Genomic DNA, 14,269 nt, shown 5'->3' on the forward strand with positions numbered 1-14,269 from the left:
AGACTCACACAAAGACCCGTAGGCTCACCCAGAGAACCCTAGGATCACATAGAGACCCGTAGACTCACACAATGACCCGTAGACTCACACAAAGACCCGTAGACTCACACAGACACCTGTAAACTCACACAGAGACCCCTAGACTCACACAGAGGCCCGTAGTCTCACGCAGAGACCCCTAGACTCACACAGAGACCCGTAGACTCACACAGAGACCCGTAGACTCACACAAAGACCCGTAGGCTCACACAGTGACTAGTAGACTCATAAACTCCCACAGAGCCCGCAGACTCACACAGAGACCCATAGACTCACACAGAGACCCGTAGACTCACACAGAGACCCCTAGACTCACACAGAGACCCGTAGACTCACACAGAGACCCGTAGGCTCACATAGAGACCCATAGACTCACATAGAGACCCATAGACTCACATAGAGACACGTAGACTCATAAACTCCCACAGAGACCCGTAGACTCACACAGAGACTAGTAGACTCATAGACTCCCACAGAGCCCGCAGACTCACACAGAGACCCACAGGCTCATATAGAGACCGATGGACTCACACAGAGACCCACAGGATCACATAGAGACCTATAGGGTCACACGGAGACCTATAAGGTCACACGGAGACCTATAGGGTCACTCGCCCGGGCCGGCTTTGGGGAGACAAAGGCGACTCCCGCTCCTGCTCCTGGCACCTCGTGGCTTGACCCGGCCCGGACGCGACGCGGGGAAGCTGCCGCCCTGCGCCTGACCTCGGCCGTTGCGGCAACAAAATATAAAGTAACCCTCGGCATAGCAGTCGGTCCCCAGCGGCCGCCGGCGACTCTGTCCCCTTGTCGCCCCTTGTCTCCGCCGCGCAGCGGAGTGAGCCTGTTCGTGATGCTCACCGGGACGCTGCCGTTCACCGTGGAGCCCTTCAACATCAGGGCGCTGCTCACCAAGATCCTCACCGACGGCATGAGCCCCATCCCCGCTCACCTGTCCGCAGGTAGCACTCGCGAGCGCGTTTAAGGGCCGACTCGACCCAGGGGAGGGAGGTGGTGGTGGTGGTGGTGGTGGACACGGTGGGTGATTTGCACGTTTGATTCCTTGGCGATGCCGTCGATCGCTCAACGTTGACGTGCAATTCATTGTGTTGAGGGGCTGCGTGTTGTCTTGACGCGACCTGGGACTGCTTTTTTTTGCTGTTGTTTCACTGCCTGTGGCAAGGGAATTTAAGGGACGCTACGGTGGCTAGGAGATGTTAACTACCTCGCCTGGGATGCTGGAGGTCGTTGGTTCGATTCTGACCCTGATGCCTGCTGCTGTATATTTGGAGTTTGCGTGTCTCTCTCTCATCATCATCACGGTGGCTAGGAGATGTTAACTACCTCGCCTGGTATACAGGAGGTCGCGGGTTCGATCCCGACCCTGACGCCTGCTGCTGTATATTTGGAATTTGTGTCTCTCTCTCCCCTTGGTTGCGTGGATTTTTTCTCCGGGACCTCTGGTTTTTCACCTCCACGTTTAGATAAATGTGCACGTGATAGGCCACTTTGTTGAGCTATCATATGTGGCCCAAAATACTCGTTGTTGTTAATGTCCACTCAGAGATGTTGATGTTGTTGTTGATGTCCACTGAGAGATAGTGATGTTGTTGATGTTGTTGTTGATGTCCACTCAGAGATGGTGATGTTGTTGATGTTGTTGTTGATGTCCAGTCAGAGATGGTGATGTTGTCAACTCAGAGATGTTGATGTTGTTGTCCACTCGAAGATGGTGTTGTTGATGTTGTTGTCGATGTTGTTGTTGATTTTGTTGTTGTCGATGTTGTTGTTGATGTCCACTCAGAGATGTTGATGTTGTTGTTGATGTCCACTGAGAGATGGTGATGTTGTTGATGTCCACTCAGAGATGGTGATGTTGTTGATGTTGTTGTTGATGTCCACTCAGAGAAGGTGATGTTGTTGTTGTTGTTGTGGTGATGTTGTTGTCAACTCAGAGATGTTGATGTTATTGTTGTTCACTCGAAGATGGTGTTGTTGATGTTTTTTGTCGATGTTGTTGTTGATTTTGTTGTTGTCGATGTTGTTGTTGATGTCCACTCAGAGATGTCGATGTTGTTGTTGATGTCCACTCAGACGCTGTCCGTTTCACGAAGTCGCTGCTCAATCCGGACCCGGCATTGCGGCCCTCGGCCCGCGAGGCCCTCACGGACGCCTGGCTCCACCAGGACACTCCACCCCCCCAGAGTCCACCCTCCAGGTACCCACCAGGACACTCCACCCCCCCAGAGTCCACCCTCCAGGTACCCACCAGGACACTCCACCCCCCCAGAGTCCACCCTCCAGGTACCCACCGGGACACTCTACCCCCCAGAGTCCACCCTCCAGGTACCCACCAGGACACTCCACCCCCAGTGTCCACCCTCCAGGTACCCACCAGGACACTCCACCCCCAGAGTCCACCCCCCCAGAGTCCACCCTCCAGGTACCCACCAGGACACTCCACCCCTAGTGTCCACCCTCCAGGTACCCACCAGGACACTCCACCCCCAGAGTCCACCCCCCCAGAGTCCACCCTCCAGGTACCCACCAGGACACTCCACCCCCAGAGTCCACCCCCCCAGAGTCCACCCTCCAGGTAGACACCAGGACACTCCACCCCCAGTGTCCACCCACCAGGTACCCACCAGGACACTCCACCCCCAGAGTCCACCCTCCAGGTACCCACCAGGACACTTCACCCCCAGAGTCCACCCCCTAGAGTCCACCCTCCAGGTACCCACCAGGACACTCCACCCCCAGTGTCCACCCACCAGGTACCCACCAGGATACTCCACCCCCCAGAGTCCACCCACCAGGACACTCCACCCCCCCAGAGTCCACCCTCCAGGTACCCACCAGGACACTCCACCCCCAGAGTCCATCCCCCCAGAGTCCACCCTCCAGGTACCCAATAAGACACTCCACCCCCCAGAGTCCACCCACCAGGTACCCACCAAGACACTCCACCATCAGAGTCCACCCACCAGGACACTCGACCCCCCCAGAGTCCACCCACCAGGACACTCCACCCCTCCAGAGTCCACCCTCCAGGTACCCACCACGACACTCCACCCCCAGTGTCCACCCTCCAGGTAGACACCAGGACACTTCACCCCAAGTTTCCACCCTCCAGGTACCCACCAGGACACTCCACCCCCCCAGAGTCCACCCTCCAGGTACCCACCAGGACACTCCACCCCCAGAGTCCACCCACCAGGACACTCCACCCCCCCAAAGTCCACCCACCAGGTACCCACCAGGACACTCCACCCCCCCAGAATCCACCCTCCAGGTACCCACCAGGACACTCCACCCCCAGAGTCCACCCACCAGGACACTCCACCCCCAGTGTCCACCCTCCAGGTACCCACCAGGACACTCCACCCCCCCAGAGTCCACCCTCCAGGTACCCACCAGGACACTCCACCCCCAGAGTCCACCCTCCAGGTACCCACCAGGACACTCCACCCCGAGAGTCCACCCTCCAGGTAGACACCAGGACACTCCACCCCCAGAGTCCACCCACCAGGTACCCACCAGGACACTCCACCCCCAGTGTCCACCCTCCAGGTACCCACCAGGACACTCCACCCCCCCAGAGTCCACCCTCCAGGTACCCACCAGGACACTCCACCCCCAGAGTCCACCCACCAGGTACCCACCAGGACACTCCACCCCCCCAGATTCCACCCTCCAGGTACCCACCAGGACACTCCACCCCCAGTGTCCACCCTCCAGGTACCCACCAGGACACTCCACCCCCCCAGAGTCCACCCACCAGGTACCCACCAGGACACTCCATCCCCAGAGTCCACCCACCAAGACACTCCACCCCCAAAGTCTACCCACCAGGTACCCTCCAAGACACTCCACCCCCAGAGTCCACCCACCAAGACACTCCACCCCCAGAGTCCACCCACCAGGTACCCACCAGGACACTCCACCCCCAGAGTCCACCCTCCAGGTACCCACCAGGACACTCCACCCCGAGAGTCCACCCTCCAGGTACCCACCAAGACACTCCACCCCCAGAGTCCACCCACCAGGCCACTCCACCCCCCCAGTGTCCACCCTCCAGATACCCACCAGGACACTCCACCCCCCCAGAGTCGACCCTCCAGGTACCCACCAGGACACTCCACCCCCAGAGTCCACCCTCCAGGTACCCACCAGGACACTCCACCCCGAGAGTCCACCCTCCAGGTACCCACCAAGACACTCCACCCCCAGAGTCCACCCACCAGGCCACTCCACCCCCCCAGTGTCCACCCTCCAGGTACCCACCAGGACACTCCACCCCCCCAGAGTCGACCCTCCAGGTACCCACCAGGACACTCCACCCCCAGAGTCCACCCTCCAGGTACCCACCAGGACACTCCACCCCCAGAGTCCACCCTCCAGGTAACCACCAGGACACTCCACCCCCAGAATTCACCCTCCAGGACACTCCACCCCCAGAGTCCACCCACCAGGACACTCCACCCCCCCAGAGTCTACCCTCCAGGTACCCACCAGGACACTCCACCCCCCCAGAGTCCACCCACCAGGACACTCCACCCCCCCAGAGTCCACCCACCAGGTACCCACTAGAACACTCCACCCCCCCAGAGTCCACCCACCAGGTACCCACTAGAACACTCCACTCCCAGAATCCACCCTCCAGGTACCCACCAGGACACTCCACCCCCCCAGAGTCCACCCTCCAGGTACCCACCAGGACACTCCACCCCCCCAGAGTCCACCCACCAGAACACTCCACCCTCCAGGTACCCACCAGGACACTCCACCCCCCCAGAGTCCACCCTCCAGGTACCCACCAAGACACTCCACCCCCCCAGAGTCCACCCTCCAGGTACCCACCAGGACACTCCATCCCCCCAGTGTCCACCCTCCAGGTACCCACCAGGACACTCCACCCCCAGAGTCCACCCACCAGGACACTCCACCCCCAGAGTCCACCCACCAGGACACTCCACCCCCCCCCCCAGAGTCCACCCACCAGGACACTCCACCCCGAGTCCACCCTCCCCAAACTGGGACACTTTGATTCATTCATCGTCAGCAGCTTATGATGAAGTAAAAAAAAATTGTAATATACGCACACCCACGGATTCCTAATGCGAGGGTCAAAAGCCCTACCCCATGCCCCACCGCCCCCACATTAGAGGTCAAACTCCGCACAATGCCACCGATGCCCTGCTACTCCTCGGGCCTTTACGATCCTCGCTCCTCGCTGCATCTTCCTCGCCGGTCGTCGCTCAGAGCTGTCGAAACGTCGTGCAAATTCCCCCTCGGGTGTGCCGACGGGGATGCCCGCTGTGTTGTTGTTGTCGTTGTTGTTGTTGTTCTCTCTCCTTCCGTTCTTAGGCCGGAGCCTCTGGACGCCCACGTGCTCCGCATCATGGCCGACTCGATGGGCGTCTGGCCCGCAGAGGTGGCAGCAGCGGTGTCGGCCAATCAGAGCGGGGCGTTGCTCACCACCTACTTCCTGCTGTGCCAGAGGGAGCGTAGGAGGGCGAGGGTACAGCCCAACTCCCGCCTCCGAATTTCCCTCCTGTTGTCTCCTTCATGATGATGATGATAATATGATAGTGCGTGCGCATTATGTATGTTGATTATCCTATGAATAACCCACCCAGTATTGGATATCTATTGTAATTTGTATTACTACATTGTCCCCAGTCTGGCATTTGCACCTGATTGGTGACATCACAAAACAGGAAGAGGGTTTCTCCACAACTCTCTGGCTGTCGCCTGATGAGGCTGGTTGTTGTTGTTGTAATTACCGGCGGAACGTCACAGTACTAGAATTGTAAATGTTATGGGTTTACTCTCCAGCACACAACCGGTTAGTGCTGTACTAGCGTACTACACTATACACTACGCTATAACTGTAAATGTTGTAGTGGGTTTACTCTCCAACACACAACCGGTTTGTGCTGAACTTATATACTACACTATACACTACACACTACACTATAAACTATAATTATAAGCATTGTGAGTTTACTCTCCTACACAACCGGTTAGTGCTGAAGTAGTATACTACACTATACACTACACTATAATTGTAAACGTTGTAGTGGGTTTACTCTCCAACACACAACGGGTTTGTGCTGAAATAGTAACAAATTGGCACGTTTTGTTTACGTGACAAACCTTACTAATTGGCTGTGTCGAGTGGTGGCGGGTTTAACGACAGGCTCATATTTACGCGATCTAACCCAAAAACCTCTATCGTGGATAACATTATCAACGGGACCAATATTCCCATTCGAATAAACCTCGGGCGATTCGGGAAAACCCTCGTGACGTTGAGTAATCCACGGTGGAGGCGGGCGGGGGAGCGTTACGCTCCTTGGGAAAATGCCGACAACTAAAACATCGTCAACTCCCCGGTCCGTTCCGTGCGTCTGGCCGCCCTGTCACGTCCGTCACGTGGAGTTGACGACAATGACTCTTCGCGACGGTGACCCCGATGTGTGCATACCTGGCAATCCCTTATCAGTGCCCTGCCTTATTGTAGACCAATTCAGTCCTTGTTGCTCACCCCCGTGCCCCTTATAAATCTCAACGTTCATCCTACAAAGTCCCATCATTGAGACGGCAGCAGGCGTCAGGGTGGGGATCGAACCCACGATCTCCCGTATACCAGGCGATGGAGTTAACATCTGGCCAATTGCTCAGCGAACCGTGATAAAAAGAAAAAAAATAGTAGACACACGCGAATAGTGGACAGTACACGCAAACGCAACAGCAGCACGACGGAGTGCCTGTGACATCGACCACAGCACGTGTGCCAGGCTCGGTGCACTTTGAGGGCCACAGTGACGCGTCGGAGGCTCGCTGCCTTCGACACGTCACGGGTACAGACCCAGCAGGTTGCCACGGGTTGGCTGACTGAAGTGACCGGCTGATGCACCGCCAGCTGAAACCCTTCTACTGTGCCAGCTTGCTGAGCCCCATCCGCTCGTTGTTGTGAGCGTCGCTTCTCTGCCCTCCGTTGACGATGCACCGCCATCTGCTGTCCGCAGAGTAGCCCCACGCAGCCTACAGCGCCTGTTATAACACGCCGGTGTTTCACCCATCCAAACACTATCCAGGCTCAAGACCTGCTCGGCTTCTGAAATCTGTCGGGATCGCGAATAATCATTATATCATTATTGATTAGGGGCCGTCCATAAATGACGTCACGCACCTGGGGGGGGGGGGGTGGTCAGACATTTTTGACGATGTGTGACGAGGGGGGGTGGGGGGTTTGAGAAATGTGACGTCACGTCAAAATGCGCAACTTTGAATAAATATAGACGACACGTTCTACTTAATAAAATTGACTTTTTAATAAATGTTTTCTCCTACAACATCAGAGTGCAGCAGCACAATAAATACGCACTACAATGACAATAGTTTAAAGCCATTTGAAGCATGTTTTATATTATTTGGGGGGGGGGGCAGAGCTTTGTGACGTCATATTTGAGGGGGGTCTGACTTTTTGTGACGCCGTGTGACGAGGAGGAGGGGGGGGGGTTAAAAATCGTCAGAAATCGCGTGACGTCATTTATGGACGGCCCCTAATTATTGAATATAGTCAACCACGAGACCTCCCGCTATTAATGCGCGCGCGTTTAAATTGCAACCGCGTGTTCTTGCAGACTGAGAAAACGGTGAACAAGACGGTCTTTGATGGGGACCCCGTGGACCCCGGAGGACCCTCCCAGCCAATCGCAGAGCGGCCACGCGCGCCCAGCAGCCAATCGGGCGGCAGGAACGAAATTCGAACTGAGCACCTCGTGGCCGTTGATGCAGACAGAGGTGACGGCGTGCGTGAGAGACAAGAGCTGCACGTTTTCAATGTTTTCATGTTAATTATATTTTTTTCAAAATCAGTCAACGTTTTACATATATTTTTTTTTAGTAACGTTTTATTGTTTAGATCTTCACCTGTGGTGGTAACCTCCTCGCCAATTTTGCCAATGAGTTTCGCCTGAATAACGTTGCTATACAGGTGTAAGTTTTTGTGGTTGTTGTTGTTGTTGTTTGACTTGCATCCCACTGGGATTTTTTGCACACAGCGTTGGTGTACGGTGATTTTTTTTCCATAGATTTTCTGTTTGCACAGTCACACATAGTCACTTTAAGATGGTTTTCTTGTTCGTGTTTTTGTTTTTTTGTGTGTTTGTTGTGGTTGCACCCGATTCAAGAGCCGAATGGCTCACAGGGGCTATACCAAAATAAACTGAAAACTGAAATTTTGTACTCTTACCAGGTAAGGCCCCACTGAGCTGTGACGTAGCAAGCGGTAGCTCAACGAATTGGCTCACCATCGTCATCGTCGTGTGGACATTTATAGCAGCAACCAAATATTCTAAAAGTGCTTGGCTTAATTCGGCCAAATTCCAGCTCTTGAGAATTAAAATATCCATACTCTTTGGTTCTATTCGGTAAAGTCACGTAAAAGTATAAAACAACAAAAAATAAAAATAAAAAAATTCACGACGTTTCGGCCACAACACAAGTGGTCTTCATCAGGTGAAGGGACCAGACTGTCTCGAGGACAGCGCTGGAGTGAACACAGCCAAGCTCAGACCGCGACCTTTAAGCTGTGTGAGAGGAATTAAAGTGCCTTGACAAAGGAATTAGCATAAAAATTAGCATTTAATTGGCCGACTTAGCATGATGAACGTGACTTTACCGAATAGAACCATATAGTATGGATCCTTGCAGTCACGAAAGCTTCAAATCTGAAATTAAAATATCGTTTAAAAATTTTAATTTATGTATATTGGGGGCCTTCCATAAATGACGTCACGCACCTAGTGGGGTGGGGGGGGTCAGACATTTGTGACGAGGGGGGGGGGGGTTTGAGAAATGTGACGTCACACCAAAATGCGCAACTTTAAATAAATATAGGCAACACGTTCTACTTAATGAAATAGACTTTTTTAATAAATGTTTTCTCCTACAACATCAGAGTGCAGCGCCACATTAAATACGCACTACAATGACAATAGTTTAAAGCGATTTGAAGCACGTTTAATTTTTTGGGGGGGGGGGGGGGCACAGCTTTGTGACGTCATATTTGAGGGGTGGTCTGACTTTTTGTAACGCCGTGTGACGAGGGGGGGGGGTCAAAAACCGTCCAAAATCGCGTGACGTCATTTATGGACGGCCCCTTGGACTTCTTTTGCACCATACGTAGCCAACCGTGCCAATCTGTGGCGTGGGTTGAGTTCCGTGCGGTGAGCATCGATAGCTCTCATGCGGTAGAGCAGGTTGGAAAGTGCTGCACTCAGAGGGCACTGAAAGAGAATGGATCTCAGAGGTACCTCTGTGATGAACGGCCACGGTGGCTAGGAGATGTTAACTACCTCGCCTGGTACACAGGAGGTCGTGGATCCGATCCCAACCCTGACGCCTGCTGCTGTATATTTGGAGTTTGCGTGTCTCTCATCATCATCACGGTGGCTAGGAGATGTTAACTACCTCGCCTGGTGCACAGGAGGTCGTGGGTTCGATCCCGACCCTGACGCCTGCTGCTGTATATTTGGAGTTTGCGTGTCTCTCTCTTTCTCATCATCATCACGGTTGCTAGGAGATGTTAACTACCTCGCCAGGTGCACAGGAGGTCGTGGGTTCGATCCCGACCCTGACGCCTGTATATTCGGAGTTTGCATTTCTCTCTCTAATCATCATCATCACGGTGGCTAGGAAATGTTAACTACCTCGTCTGGTGAAGTCACGCAGAAGGGAAACAATAAAATAATATATTTTTATTTAAATAGTATATTTTTATTTTATTGTTTCTCTTCTACGTGACTTTACCGAAAGAACCAAGAATATGTATATATTTTGTTTAGTTATTTGTTTACCTTTCCTATACTATGGACTACTATCGCGTATTTTTTAAAAAAAATGTTTATTGTTGTCACGTTCTGACTCCGTGCCCCATAACTGGAACATCTGTTTGAAAAAAAAAATAGCTTTTTAAGCTCATCGGATTCATCTGTGCCACGTCCTCTCGATCAAAATACGCCGGGGATCACGGCCTTCCGTCCGGGTAGCTCTTCCCCACGATGTCTACTCAACAACAACAACTCACCTTTTTTTAAAAAGCGTATCCATCTACTACTTCCTTCCGCATCCGTAAAACCTCTGCACCTTCACCTTCCTAATATCACACCTTCCTTCTCACCCTCTCTCTCACTTCTCCTCTCCAACACCACCACCTTTCCTACATCACCCTCCCTCACCATCCCTCCACTCACCTTCCTAACATCACCACCTCTCCCTATCATCACCCTCCCTCACCATCCTCCACTTCACCTTCCTATCATCACCACCTTTCCCTATCATCACCCTCCTCACCATCCTCCACTTCACCTTCCTAACATCCACCCTCACCCTTACATCACTCACCCTCCCTCACCATCCTCCACTTCACCTTCCTAACATCACCACCTTTCCCTATCATCACCCTCCCTCACCATCCTCCACTTCACCTTCCTAACATCACCACCTCTCCCTATCATCACCCTCCCTCACCATCCTCCACTTCACCTTCCTAACATCACCACCTTTCCCTATCATCACCCTCCCTCACCATCCTCCACTTCACCTTCCTAACATCACCACCTCTCCCTATCATCACCCTCCCTCACCATCCTCCACTTCACCTTCCTAACATCACCACCTCTCCCTATCATAACCCTCCCTCACCATCCTCCACTTCACCTTCCTAACATCACCACCTCTCCCTATCATAACCCTCCCTCACCATCCTCCACTTCACCTTCCTAACATCACCACCTTTCCCAATCATCACCCTCCCTCGCCATCCCTTCCCCAACCACAACACTCAAACCCCATCGCTTTTCCCCATCAGCCAACACCAATAATGTACCATTCATAATTCTTGTAAAGCTATCCACATATACAAGCACAGAGACAATTTCAACCGAGAAAATGGATTCTGGCTTAGCAACCATTGGAAAGATTTGATTAACCATTTCAGGTCTAAATTGATTGTTCACGCTTACAGTGGCTTTCAGACAGCATACATTAATTTTTCGTCTCCCCCCTCCTCTTTTCAGAACATAGATGGACTAGTCCTTCTAAATAAACTGCCAAATCGCTGCGCGTGGCGCTGACGTTTTTTATAAATAAATACACCGTTAAAAATAAATAAATAAATGCTAACCGACACACCTGATGACGACCGTTTGTGTTATGGTCGAAACGTCGTGAGAATTTTTATTGTTTTATATATATTTTATTATTTTATTGTTTCCCTTCAACGTGAGTTTACCGAAAGAGCTAAGAATATCTTGTAAAGCGCTTAGGGGCCGTCCATAAATGACGTCATGCAACTAGACATTTGTGACGATGTGTGACGAGGGGGAGGGGGGTTTGACAAATGTGACGTCACATCAAAATGCGCAACTTTAAATAAATATAGAATTATTATAACAACACTAACTGTTATAACAACACTCCTACAACATCAGAGTGCAGCGCCACGTTAAATACGCACTACAATGTGACAATAGTTTAAAGCGATTTGAGGCATGTTTTATTTTCAAAATGGGAATATAGTTTTGGGGGGCGGCGGGGGGGGGGGCAGAGCTTTGTGACGTCATATTTGAGGGGGGGGGGTCTGACTTTTTGTGACGCCGCGTGACGAGGGGCGGCGGGGGGGGGTGTGGGGGGGGTCGAAAATCGTCCAAAATCGCGTGACGTCATTTATGGACGGCCCCCTTTTAACAAAAACGCGATACAAGATCCTAGATAAGATCAAAAAGAACGGCAACAAAAACAACGACGACGACAACAACAACAACAACCCCGCGTCGGATTCTCCTCCCCGGTCGCATCCGGTCGTTCGAACCGCGTCCACGACGGGACCTCATCCTCCGTCTTCCCCTCTTTCGTTCCACGCGATAAGCCCGCCGCGCTGGTGCCACCATTCGTGGTGGCTCCTGCCGAAGGAGCTACGCAGAAAGCGCAGTGGTGGGGGGGGGGGGAGCCCTTGCGCGGCTGGTAACGTCAAGTAAATATCAGCTTTCCGCGGCTTCCGTTTCTCGAACAGCGCGGAGGTGTACCCTTTGGTTTTATTCGGTAAAGTCACGTCGGGTAAAAAATAAAACAACACAAAAATCACGACGTTTCGGCCGCAACACAAGTGGCCTTCATCAGGTGAAGGGACCGGGCTGTCCAGAGGACAGCGTTGGAGTGAACACAGCCAAGCCCAGGTCGGGTCCTTTAAGCTTGTGGTCACGGCATCTTTTGAGGAAGGTCAGCGTCTCGATGAGCTGTGACTTCTTGTCTCGTTGTCTGTTGAAAGCTCTAACAGATAGGTGAAAGCCCTCCCCGTAGAGGTTATCAATTCTAGATTTGAAGCTTTCGTGACTGCAAGGATCCATACTCTTTGGTTTTATTCGGTAAAGTCACGTCGTGTAAAAAAGAAAACAACAAAAAAATCACGACGTTTTGGCCGCAACACAAGTGGCCTTCATCAGGTGAAGGGACCGTGCTGTCATGAGGACAGCGTTGGAGTGAAACACAGCCAAGCCCAGGTCGCGTTCCTTTAAGCTTGTGGTCGCAGCATGAAGGGCCACTTGTGTTGTGGCCGAAACGTCGTGATTTTTTGTTGTTTTATTTTTTATAAAAAAGCAAAACCTACGTGACTTTACCGAATAAAACCAAAGAGTGTGGATCCTTGCAGTCACGAAAGCTTCAAATCTAGAATTGATAACCTCTATGGGGAGGGCTTTCACCTATCTGTTAGAGCTTTCAACAGACAACGGGACAAGAAGTCACAGCTCATCGAGACGCTGACCTTCCTCAAAAGATGCCGCGACCACACAGCTTAAAGGACGCGACCTGGGCTTGGCTGTCTTCACTCCAACGCTGTCCTCTGGACAGTCCGGTCCCTTCACCTGATGAAGGGCACTTGTGTTGTGGCCAAAACGTCATGATTTTTTGTTGTTTTCTTTTTTACCCGACGTGACTTTACCGAATAAAACCAAAGCGTATGGATCCTTGCAGTCATGAAAGCTTCAAATCTAGAAGCGCGGAGGTGGTTATCGCGGATTAAACTCAGGACGGAAAAAACAAAAAAATCCAGGGCGCTTCAAAAATATGTGAACGCTTCCGACAATTTGCACCGACACCACCAAGAAACGTGCCTCCCCCCCCCCCCTTCCCCCGGGCCCTGGCGAACAAGTGGGAGAGACTCTCGATTTGAAGTTTTCGTGACTGTAGGGATCCATACTCTTTGGTTCTTGCGGTAAAATGATTACGTGGGTAGAAATTTAGCAATCATTGGAAGGATGTTATTAACCAGGTAAAACGTTAGATGCTTTATGGTGTTGCCTTCGTATCCGCATCTCCCCTTTTGCCCTTTGATCCTTACTAGCTGCTCTTCATCCGGCAGCACCCCCCCCCCCTCTCCTCCCTGGCCCCCCTCCCCCTCTCTTACCTACATAACCTCTTATTACGGGAGTCCTTCTACCCACTACAGCAGTTTGTTCCTTGCTGCGGTTGTTCCACCTGATGACGGACGCCTGTGTTGCGCCCGGAACGTCGTGATTTAATTTTATACTCCACGTGACTTTTTACCGAAAGGACCGAAGGGTAAGTGGGAGAGACTCTTTGACTTTTTGAACCTATTAGCATCACATTTTGTTATCATGTCAAGGTGTATTATCCGTTCTTTTCCCATTAAAAACTACAGTCCCATGTAAGTGTTAACATTTATTGAAGTACCCTGTGTGTGTATATATATACAAACCTGTCAGCCCCTTGTCAGCGCCCTACCTTATTACAGACCAATTCAGACTTCATTGGTCACCCCCGTGCCCCTTGTAAATCTCAACGTTCATCCTGCAAAGTCCCATCACGAGGGAGATAAACACAAGCAAAAATATATTTATTTGTTTGTTGTTGCCCGTATTGAAGCGACTGTACGCTGTCTGGATCTGAAAACTAAATTTCCCCGGGCAAGAATACGGGGCAAACCCGTATGGGTTGACAATGTACAGTATGGTGTGGATAACCACAAAACGATTAAACTTTTGTTAACAACCACACGGTGGTTTGGGCTGTTGCAGTTCTATATTATTAAAAATTATCTCCCTTTATTACTGCTAATCCTACATAATACACGAGCTTAATATGACTTTGAGACCCCCCCCCCCTCCACCGCCTACACATTCCACAAGGAGTGACTAATCCC

General features: G+C 51.8%; 1 protein-coding gene across 1 annotated transcript in view; it reads left to right on the forward strand.

Annotated features, from left to right (window-relative positions):
- Window positions 1-14,269, forward strand: part of HUNK (hormonally up-regulated Neu-associated kinase) — a 49,674-nt gene that overhangs the window by 27,704 nt on the left and 7,701 nt on the right. The window contains exons 6-9 of the mRNA XM_076053255.1: window positions 871-998; window positions 2,131-2,254; window positions 5,404-5,557; window positions 7,689-7,848. Of these exons, the coding sequence (XP_075909370.1) occupies window positions 871-998; window positions 2,131-2,254; window positions 5,404-5,557; window positions 7,689-7,848 (566 nt within the window). The remainder of the gene's footprint in view (window positions 1-870; window positions 999-2,130; window positions 2,255-5,403; window positions 5,558-7,688; window positions 7,849-14,269) is intronic.

Source organism: Petromyzon marinus, chromosome 60 (assembly GCF_048934315.1).
Source record: "Petromyzon marinus isolate PM22_M1 ecotype Great Lakes invasive population chromosome 60, UKy_Petmar_22M1.pri1.0, whole genome shotgun sequence".
Taxonomy (NCBI): Eukaryota; Metazoa; Chordata; class Hyperoartia; order Petromyzontiformes; family Petromyzontidae; genus Petromyzon; species Petromyzon marinus.